This window comes from Cicer arietinum, chromosome 4, assembly GCF_000331145.2.
Source record: "Cicer arietinum cultivar CDC Frontier isolate Library 1 chromosome 4, Cicar.CDCFrontier_v2.0, whole genome shotgun sequence".
In the NCBI taxonomy this organism is placed as follows: Eukaryota; Viridiplantae; Streptophyta; class Magnoliopsida; order Fabales; family Fabaceae; genus Cicer; species Cicer arietinum.
In genome coordinates, this window is record NC_021163.2 from 53362155 (window position 1) to 53374153 (window position 11999).

The 11999-nt window shown below is 27.1% G+C and overlaps 1 protein-coding gene across 3 annotated transcripts; it reads left to right on the forward strand.

Moving 5' to 3' along the window:
* Positions 1-308: 308 nt before the first annotated feature.
* On the forward strand, positions 309-5432 carry LOC101496648 (protein indeterminate-domain 4, chloroplastic-like). 3 transcript variants are annotated; one of them, XM_004498148.4, is made up of 4 exons: positions 309-583; positions 757-926; positions 1367-1766; positions 4084-5432. In XM_004498148.4, the coding sequence occupies exons 2-4, from the start codon at positions 779-781 to the stop codon at positions 5234-5236; spliced, it is 1701 nt and encodes a 566-aa protein (XP_004498205.1). In that variant the 5' UTR covers positions 309-583; positions 757-778; the 3' UTR covers positions 5237-5432. The 3 variants fall into 3 exon arrangements, with proteins under 3 accessions (XP_004498205.1, XP_004498204.1, XP_004498206.1); XM_004498147.4 differs by lacking the exon at positions 309-583 and having other exon boundaries at positions 604-926; XM_004498149.4 differs by lacking the exon at positions 309-583 and having other exon boundaries at positions 797-930.
* Positions 5433-11999: the final 6567 nt, after the last annotated feature.

Here is an 11999-nt window from a genome sequence, read left to right on the forward strand (position 1 = left end):
TTGGTGGCAATAAGATATGAAAGAAGAGAAAGAGAGAGAAAGAGAAGAGAGAGTGTAAGGCCTACAGGTCGGTGTGGCCCCAAACCATCATCTACTAAGGACACAATAGCCTGTGTGCTGTTCAAGAGCTGCATAATAATAGGGACATAAATTACCCTCCATAATTTTGCTACTTCACCCCCCCTTAAATTATTTTGAATATTTTCAAATGTATAAAAACAAGCAAAAAGACAAAAGAGAAAAATAGAAAGAGATATGGGTATATGTATGGGTGGACAAGTATATGTTTGAGAGTATTATTTATGTATAAGACATCAAATGATTGAAGAATAAAAAGAGAGGTGAAGCAAAAAATTTTTACTCATAAAAAAACAATATAGCTATAGAGAGAAGAATATGAGTTGTAGTATTAGTAGGTCTACAAAGTGGTATTGTTTTCTTCACTTTTTTTTATCTAAGGATTGTTGCTGTCTCCTTAGATAAATAAAATTCTTCTTGGTGTTTTCTGGGAATTTATTCTATAATTTTTATTTTTTAAAGAGACAAGAAAGCAAGGAAAATCAAACATATATATAGCTTCAAGGTCATATTACTTTCTTTGTTTTCCTATATGCCTTTTGTTTTTCTCTTTTTTTTTTAATTTTTTTATTTATAGTTTCCAAGAGACAACAAAACTTATGGAATTGAATTTTTCCTTGAGCTTATGAGAAATTCAAATATTATAGATTGTAACAAATTTATTTAAGAATTTTTCAGATTTGCAAAAAAAAAAAAAAATATGGCTGCTTCTTCTTCATCTACACCTTTCTTGGAAATCAGACAAGAAATTCATCAAAGTCAGATTACACAAAATCAATCTTCCACAGCTGCTTCTTCATCAACTGTTTTGCCTCAGAAAAAAAGGAGGAATCAACCTGGAACACCATGCAAGTATCTCTATGCACTCTTCATTATTTAATTACTTTCAATTATTTATATTTACATATAAAATGACCCTTTTGTGAAATATTTATGGGTTTCTTATCAAAAAACAAACTTGATGAAGTAAACCCTAAATCTGTAATTATATAATTATTTTAGGGTTATCAATTTTCTTTTACTAAAAAGTGGTTAGAATGACCAAGCTTCTTCAATTCCCTCTATGCATGTTTATCTATCTATTTATATATTTATAAATATACCATTAATTTTTTTATTTTAAAATAATTTTTGAGTTACTATTAAATCAACTTTTCATTTAAAATATTAATTAATGAATTAATTCATAAATATTGACTTTTCAATGGTTAATGAAAAAAGCATGCAATAGAATCATAAAGTTATAAAACTTTTTATAAAAATATATATTTGAATGGAATGAAAACAGATCCAGATGCAGAGGTGATAGCACTATCTCCAAAGACACTAATGGCAACAAATAGATTTGTATGTGAAGTGTGTCAAAAAGGGTTTCAAAGGGAACAAAATTTGCAACTACACAGAAGAGGACACAACTTGCCTTGGAAGTTAAAGCAAAAAAGTAACAACAAAGAAGCAAAGAGAAAGGTTTATTTGTGTCCAGAGGCAACATGTGTTCATCATGATCCTTCAAGAGCACTTGGTGATTTGACTGGAATTAAGAAACATTATTATAGAAAACATGGTGAGAAAAAATGGAAATGTGAAAAGTGTTCTAAAAAGTATGCTGTTCAATCTGATTGGAAAGCTCATTCTAAAACTTGTGGCACTAGAGAGTATAGATGTGACTGTGGCACTCTCTTCTCCAGGTAACAACAATAATCCAAATGTCCTATTTTTATTTTTTTATTTTTTTATTTTTCTCCTAAGAAAATATATTATTAAATAGAGTACAAAGATTAAAAATGAAATAGGAGTTCTCACATTGTCTTAAACAATTTATACTGAATTGATACACCATTTTTCAAAATGAAATACTTGAACTCTTTTAATCGTATGAATAAATAAATCATAAACTTGAAAGAAATTTAATATTTGTTGATACAAATTATATATTTTTGGTTTTTATTAAAATGTTATTTTGGTGCCAAAATATGGAGTATGGGGCCATTATATTATTGCCACTCTGTCATTTTGTATTGGGTTGAAGTATCTCTAAATACTCTCTATATTTTTCTTAATATTATATTATTGGTAAAATATTAGTGTCAAAGTTTTAAATTACACTCTATTTAGTTTTTGACTAATTCAAGAATTATGATTAGTATAAAACAATTTTTGAGGTAATTAGAAGTAATTAAAGCTCTTTTAATGAAGCAACATTTTGATTAATGAAGTATTAACATTGTAACACACACACATCCATCCTCCTAACCTATTATAATTAGTTTCTTATGGATGCAAAGAATAGTAAAAGAAAATGAAATTAATTAATTAATATAGCATGGTAGCAAAAGAAAATGGTGGTAAGAAAAGTTAAAAATGAGCAAGACCATAATAGCTTTTTGTTGTGTAAATTTATGCGTGGGTTTTAGTGGAAGATATATATGGCAGTGTGGTATACTGTTCGCACGTGAGTACACTGTACAAATGGGGTTCAAAAATTGAAATAATAATAATAATTATTTATTTTAATTTTATGAGAATTCAAATGTACAAAACCACCAAAACAAGTTCAGCTTTGTGCATTGGGAACAACACTCTTTTATGCTTATTCCAATTCACGTGTTGTTAAAACTTAAAAAGGCCACAGTGTGATACTGTGTTTGTTCTCACATGAGTTGAAGTTGCTTCATTTTGTTTTCTTTCATATTGGATTTTTATACTCGCTTCTAATTTTTGTGAAAGCTTTCTTTTTTATCTTCATTTTTTGTGTATATGTTTTATGGTACAACAGCCTTCAAAATTACTAAACTTAGATATATGATTTAATGGTGTTTATAATTGTTTGTTGTATGAATTAATATATATATTTACAATGGAAATTAATCTCATACAAAAAATGTTGTTAAATTATGGTGGGTTGTTTTTTATTTGTTCAAGTGATTTATACATCAATGCAAAATTCTCTAGCATTAATTTTGCATATCTATAGTTGATGTTTTCTCAAAGATTTTCCGAGAATTTAGCACAGTTTTGATAGTGTACGATTATTTTCACAAGAATTATATAGTATGGTAGGAAATGGACAAACCCATGAGACATTTTGCATTAATTGAGGTTGGCCCCATTTTGTGGTTTTGATAATTGGCTTTCATCAATTGTGTAAAATAATTCTTCAGTTTCAGTGATCAAAGAGAAGACTCAAAATGGTAGTTTGATAAAGAGTTGTTGGTGTGTATCAAATTTTGGCATAATCTCATGGGCCCTCTTTTGTCTTTGTTTAGTGCTTAGAATCAAATCTATATCAATATATGTCGACATTATTTAAGACTTCATTTCTATTTTGTTTCCTTAATTTATTTTTGAAATTTATTACCCTAACATACTCTTTATTTTTATTTAAAAAAAAATACCGTTATAGTAGAGATCATTAATTATGTTCAAATTTTAACCTTATTTTTTTCCTCTCACTTTTTATATATTTAATCATTATTTTGGTGCTGAAATTTTTGGTATGGATGTGATTGTGTATTGACAATAGGTTCTTCACTTTAATTAAAATAATATATCATCAAAATCTCTTAAATTCTTAATTATTTCTTTGATTGCATGTTAGGAATTTTTTACGGGTTGTCTAATGTAGTTTAAAAACTCATTATTTTTAGGAAATTTTAATAACATATTATATTTGATCTTTGTTTTTATATTATAAAATACCTTTTTATAAAAAAATATTAAAGGTCTATTTTTACACATTTTTTGAGACATCTATAAATATTAGACACACATGTTTCTTAATATAATAAGTTATGGTAATAAAAATTTGGATTAACCTATTACACCAAGTTACCTCAAGAATCTACTTTCAATTTCTTTTTCGAAGACCAATAAATTATCCTTATTCTATGAAAAGAAAATAGAATTATTTCTCTAGTGCAATTTGTATGATAATATTTGTGTTTACAATATATGATTAACTTTGATATTAATTTCCAATGTTATAGTAATATTTGTTGCATGCAGGCGTGATAGTTTCATCACACATAGAGCCTTTTGTGATGCCCTAGCACATGAAAATTCAAGACACCCTTCAAACATGAACCCTTTAGGAGGAACTCATCATCATCATCTATTTGCCACAAACCACATGAGTTTAGGGTTATCCCAATTAACCTCTCAACTTCATCATCAAAACCAAAACCAAAACCAACAACCAACCACAAACAACATCTTAACCCTAGGAGGAGGACCCAACCCTACTTGTACACCAAAATATGAACACTTAATTTCACATCCATCTTCATCATCATTTGGTCAACAACAATCACCACAATCACCTTTCTTCATCAATGATCATCATCATCCAAATCAAACTTTCCAAGACCTTCAATCTCATCAAACCCTACCATTCTCAAACAAACAACAACAACAACTTCATTTGCATGGCCTCATGCAACTTTCTCATGATCTTCAAGGACCAAACAATAACAACACAAACTCTTCATCATCACTTTCACCTTTTAATCTAAGCTTCTTCCCAAATAACAATAGTAACACAATGAATGATCAATTCAACAACAACATAAGTGAATCAGAAGCAACAACACTCTTCACCAATACTCATAATCATCATGGTTCAAGTTTTTCTTCAATCTTTGCAAATTCATCTATGCAACAACAAGAGAACATGTCATTGTCATCACCACACATGTCAGCAACTGCATTGCTACAAAAAGCTGCTCAAATAGGTTCAACAACAACAACAAATGGTGTTGAGTCAAATCAAACTCTTGCTACATATGGAAATGATGATCATAGTAGAAGAGATCAAGGAATAATAAGAACAATAAGCATGGAGAATGATCAACACCATCATGAACATCTACATGGATTGATGAACTCTTCAATATATGGGAATCATGATAACAACATTGCTCAATTTCACAATGTAGAAGAAGCTAAAAAGATGTCACAACAAAACCTAGGTGATTTGTGCTTTGGAGGGTCAGATAAATTGACTTTGGATTTTCTTGGTGTTGGAGGAATGGTGAGAAACATGAGTAGTAGTACTAGTGGTGGAGGATTTTCACAAAGAGATCAACAATTACACTCCATCAGTAACATCAACAATATGGATCCTAAATTGGAATCAACACAACCAAATCAACCTTTTTGAAGCTCAAACACTTGAATAAGCTGTTGGTGAGATCATAGATTACTTAGGCAGCAAAAAAAAAATGTTTATTATCATTATATGTATTAATTAGTTTATTATATAAGCACTCCAAAAACTTTCTTTTTACTTTTCTTTTCCAATTGACAATTGGTATATTAAAGTATTATCAATGTTAAAATGTTCGACTTCACTCTAATTTAAGGTAGAGAAAACCTTTAGACTCATTAAATACGTATACAATAATTGATGATAATTATATTTGTCCTACAACACTAATATTAGTAGAAATTTGAACTTTCAAGAAATACCACTAAACTAAGACATATATAAGAACTAGGATTTCTAGATTTTTCTATTTTGCAAATCTCTTAAATAATTGTTTAAATAGGGTTCATGACAAAGTGTTTGACATCAAACAATTAAAAGTTTCTTTGAGTAACTAAAATGATTTGTTTAAGTAAATGTAAGCGAATTCAATGTACGCAAGGATATGATATTATTGTCTGAAATTGTTTGATAGAAAAGAATGAGTGTTGTTTGGCATTATATATAAAATAACTGTTGCATTGAAATGCATGTTGTTGAGGTGAAGTTAGTGAATTGAAATAGTAACTGTTAAAGCACGTGGTAAAGGCAGGTTCTGTACTATGAAGCTGGCTCTCACTTTCTGTAAATCTTCACATGTTGGCTATATTCCAAAGGAAACGACAAACACCTGTTTCAGTCAAGTTTCCTAATATTCTCCCTTCAATTCACTTCTAAACTAATTAACCTTTTCAAACTCTTTTTAGATTAAAAATATACTAATTTACTTTCTTTTTTTGTTTGTTTTTCTTTTACACCTTATAGCATAAATTTTACTACAAAGAATACTATTTTTTATACTAATTAACAAAGTTTAATTTTTCTATTTGCTTAACAATGTTGTCCAGTGAATAGATAAACTAAGAGGATAATTTTTATGCAATGTTGGTGTAAATTTTTTACATAATTAATCTTATATATTACTTATAAATAGTAATAACAAATTTAAAAGTCAAACATTATTAATAATAGATTATGATTAATTGATAATTTATAACTCTTTATACCGATAATATATATAAATTAAATTTATAAATTAATATTTGAAATTCTAAACATCTATATAAATAATTTTTAAATTTTATAAATTTTTAAAAATATTACATGTCACATATAATATTTATGTATTAATTTCTATCTTAAAAAAATACAACATATAAAAGTTAAAAAAATACTTAGATCTTATATATATTAATATCAATGCCATAATTATACGCTGTAATTAATTTGGAGCGTTTGATTTAATATCGAAGAAGAACTTTATGAAGCTAAGAAGAAGAAATATATGAAGCTAAAATAGTGGCGAGCATGTTGACTAGATTTGATGAAATATATGAAGTGTAAGTGGTTGCATGAGAAGATGCAGTATAGTGTGTGTACTTCCTTAATCAAATCGTTAGTGTTTGGTCTCATTTCACGTCATTTATTTATTCGTACTGGTTGTGTGTCCCAGCAGCAGAGAAAATGTTCGTTATGGTAATAATAGGTAAACATTATGTGACACTTTGTCACATGTCATGCTTTTCTTATTTCCACATTTGGATCGAATCATTTAGTCCGTGACCATTTAATGTTACTTCGTTTCTTCTCTCTTTTGCACCCCACTTTTCGATATATTACACATTTTTTCTTCTCTTTTTTATTAATTTTATTTTCTTAATAAACAGATTTTTTTTAAGTGAATCATTGTTAGTATTAAAGAGGTTTTTATTAATTAGTATTTCACTTTATTTCTATGACAATTATTTACTTCAAAACATTTTATCAAAATAAAATAAATATACATTTTAAAAAAAGTTTTAACGACCCTTATTATTAATTATATACCGGAATAATTCATTCATTGTTAAGAGAAAGCTTTTTTTATCCCAAAAATAGTTCGTGTACATTATCATTCTGGTCATCAATAAATGTCTTGAAGTTAATATTTATGTATCTTCCGTCAAACTATAATGTTCTTGGATAAATTAAGGTGACACTCATGAACGACAATGGACAATAATGTTGGATTGTGAACTTTATTTTAATGGATCAAATAATTGTTAGATCCAATTAGTTAAAGAAAACTAAGAAAGAATGAGTAAGTATAGTTGAACTGGTTTGAACTAACCGTCAAAGAAGTAGATGCTTTGAGTTTAAATTCATATAAAAGAAAAAAATACGAACTAACAAATTAATTATTAATTTTGGCCGTATAGAAACAAAAGTTAAATTGAAGATTCTAACATGCCTTCTGGATTATATTCAAGTGTTTTTGTAGTGTGGGTTTGTCGACACTTTAGCTTTTTCTTTTCTACAATAAAAAATTTAGAATTCCAATTTTTTTTTTATTTGTTAAATTTCCGGACTATATTTTTCTTGTTAAATATTTTTACAAAAAAGTGAAGGATAAAAAAATAAGATCTAATATAAATATAGGAGCGTAAAGTGTTGGATGTCAAACTAGTTCAAACCGTAAACCGGATCCATAATCAGTTTGGTGCTTCAATTCGAATGACCATGCTATTGACTCATTCATAGACTCAATTGCCTACTACTTATTGTTGAACACAATTGTATTGACCACAAATTCTAATATGGATTATGGACCAATTACGTAGACGCTAATAGTTGTTATATTTTTTGTATTGAATCGACATCAATTATTTCATTGTCTTATTATAAAGACGATTAAAATTTAAGTGGTCAAAGAACTCACCTTAAATTGAAAAGTTTTAATTTACAAAAATTATGTAAAATGGATTAAACAACCATGCTATTGACTCATTCGTAGACTCAATTGACTACTAATTAATGTTGAACACAATTGCATTGAAGACAAATTTTAATGTGGGGCAAATTCTAATATGTCCATGTTCACCATGAACTAGTTAAGTGGTAAATATAAAAGTTATTCTTGGTTAGTTAGTTAGTTAGTTAATTAGTCAGATCTCTATTAACTCTATATAAAGAACATATCATGTATTCATTTTGTATCTTTTGTTTCTCTTTCTCATTCTATCAATGTGGAATTTATCTTCACTCTAATATGATCTCTTTCCAATTATTTCCATCAAGATTCCTAGTATGGTTCAAAGCCTATTAATCGGGTGTTTATTACACTACAAGAAAACATCTGGATATCTATAGAAAATTATCCACGGATCCCAATGTTTGTAGGTATTCCGTGAGTAATTTATAATTTCTTACAAACGTTATGTAGGTAATTTATAATTACTTACAAATGTAATGTGGGTAAAGTCAAAATTTGTCGTAGATAATCGCATGTTTTCTTGTAGTGTCACCTCACAAATTGGTTTTGTGAGAATGAATTATGTTCAATATAAAAATCTAATATGATAGTAGAATTTGACTTAAATATTAGATATAAATACATTTCAACATGCGGGGATATTAAATGTAAATGTAAGTTATTAGTTAGAGGTCTAAAATTTAGTTAGAGTTGATTTCAAAGTGGTTAGTTAGTTAAGTCTCTACTAACTCTATATAACGAACATATTATATAGTCATTTGTATCTTTTCCATTTTATCAATATAAATTTTATCTTCATATTAATATTATCTATTTTCCATTATTTCCATCAAGATACCAAATACATTTTGAAATTTACAATTTTGATATATTTTAATTTAAAATTATGTTGACTTCTCTTATGATATTTTTTACATTTATAAATATTATGAGTCCAAGTCATATAAACTAACCATTTGAATTAAGTTATGAAGTTTGACCAATATCCAACGATTCAACTTATGATCATTTGATTCTATCACGTTGTCGAGTCAATGTTCGGGTCTGTTTTTAAAATATTGATAAAGATTTATAATATCAAATACAACAAGAAATGATGTTCATGGTTTGGTTTTTCAAAAAATCAGTCCAAGTTAACCATTTATATGGGTTGGATATTAAAACCTAACCACATTCTTTTTCCTATAATTGGTTTGATTATAATGAACCGATTTTTAAACCAGAATAAAATTGGTTTCAAACCGGTTAAATGTACATTCACTTGATCCTCATTATCAAACAAATCATAATTCAAATATAGATAGCTTGACTGCGTAATTATTAGTTTTTGATAATCAATATGGGTTTTTCTATAGATTTTAAATTTGTTATTTAACATGAGTTTATGTCTTAATTTGTTAGAATGATAATTCAAACAAAAATTTTATTGTGAGTTAGAATATGAAATTTGGGTTTGTATGTGAAAGGTGATTGTCAAATTGAAATAAGGAGAATATAATTACTCTATTGTGCAGATTAATTAATTACAACACTTTTTAAACAATTGTTTTGCTTCAAATAAAATAAACAGTACACGTGACACTTATCTAATAAATTATTCATTTATTATGATACTAGCTTCCTACCTATAAAATATTTATTTTTGATGCAATAAATAAAAATAGAATCGTTCAAGTATATTCTACCTTTTTCAAATACTCATAATTTGAATACATTATATTTCAAAAAAATAAAACATTGAATACTTTCTCACAAGAAAAAAAATATGCTCTAAAAAATTAGTATTATTAATGTAGATTAAAACACATAAATGAAATGAATTTTTGTGGCTCAAATGCACCAAAATAAAATCGTCAATTACCAATTACATAATCGCATTTAACCCTCATAAATCATGTGATAAAAAAAAATTATTTTACAAAATATGATAAAAAAAAAACTACATGTTTCCAAAAAATAATTGTACATATAATGATAAATAATTAATATATTATTTTATATAAATTTCTTTCTTTTAGATTTTTTCCGTTCATTAAACATTTTTTTCTTCTACATGCTACATTCTCTCTCTTTGACATTTATGGCTATTTTGGCCGCCACGAAGTCAATTTTTTCTGGTTGCAAAGGCCGCCACAAAAGCGCACATTAACGTTGGCATTTGTGGCTGCTTTGGCTGCAACAAAGTGTCATTGTTCTCCTATAAATATAACTCTTCCTCTCATTTTTCATTTCTACTTTCTCTCTAAATTTTCTCTCTACAAATATTGTTTCTCCAATATTTCTCTTTTATTTGTTAAATTTCGGTAAGTTTTTATTTTGTATTTTATTTTTTAATATTATTTTTTATTTGAAGTTGTTTTTTTTAATGAGTATTGTTTAATTTTTATTTTGACAGTGGTGCTATTGTGGTTATTGCGAATAGTTGTTACTTGTTTATAAGCTTCAAGTCAGACACTACTCGACATCAAATATATAATGCATTTTAAATATAGATTAGTAATTATATAATTATTATTGTTATATGGTTTTAAAATATTTTTAGATTTAATATTTTATTTTAGAACGTAGATTAATATATTATTTTTAAAATTGAGTATAATATTATTTTTAAACTTTAATATTAGTAAGATTTATTAATCAATTTGATTACAGGAAAAAATCAAGTTATTAGTTATTACCATTTGATTAAAAGAAAAAAAAAATTGTTGAAGCAAAGTTAACATCCATGTTTCCAAAAAGTTATTGGTAAACATAATGACAAATAATTAACAAATACTTTCATACAAATTTCTTCAAAAAATAAAAGATTTTTAAAAACAAAGTTAACATATATTCATCTTTCAAAAAAGGTATTGGTATATATAAAGTCAAATAATTAACAAATTATTTCGTACAAATTTCTTTCTTTTAGAATTTTTCATTTAGTAAACTTTTTCTTTCTCTTAGAATTTTTTTCTTTTAGAAAATATTTTCAATAGTTTCTCTTTTTTTTTTTCTTTAATCATTCATTATTTTTTCTTTCTTCAAATTTAATCATTTTTCTTATTCTTCTATTCTATTCATATCTCTAATTTTTTAGGTTGGTTGACTATATCACCATGTTAGGGTCCTCATCAAAATATAAATTTAAATGATAAAATCTTTATAATGTTAATTGCCACAATCCCTAAATAAAAATTTTCATTTATACGATAATAATGATTTCTCTAATTACAATAATCAAATTGAAAATGATCTCTATTGTTCTTTCTTTTGGCGATTCCATCATACATCCCATGCATTTGTGGGTACAAGCCAAATGGGTCACATAAATTATCATAATGACATATAGTCACTATATTGACATTCATCAAAGGAAGAATAAATTCAAGAAATATGAGGATAAGTCTGAATTTTCATCAAAGAAAGGAATTGCAAGTGGTAAATCCAAAGGAAAATCAAAGAAGAAGGTTCGATGTTATAATTTTGAGAAGCTTGGACACTTTGCTGATGAATGTTGGTTTAGTAAAGGAAAACATAAGAAGAAAGATGAGGATGAAGAATGTACTGCACAAGAAAATGATTCAGACTCAAATACATTTTTGTTAATGGCTACCACAAATGAAGAACATTATTCGTCTCAATTTTGGTTTCTTGACATTGGAGGTTCAAATTACATGACAAGTCACAAGGAATGACTGGTTGATATTGATACATCAAGGATGAGCAAGATCATGCTTGCTGCTGATAGAACCTTGGAAGCTGAGGGAGCTGGCAACATGATTATCAAGAGAAGATATGGAAAAGCAGTGGTGATTAAAAATATGATGTATGTGCAAGGAATGAAAAACAATTTGCTGAGCATAGGACAATTGATTCAGAAATGATTTCAGGTGATTTTGAAAGATGATGCCTTAGAAATGTATGATGGACAAAAGAAGATGATAC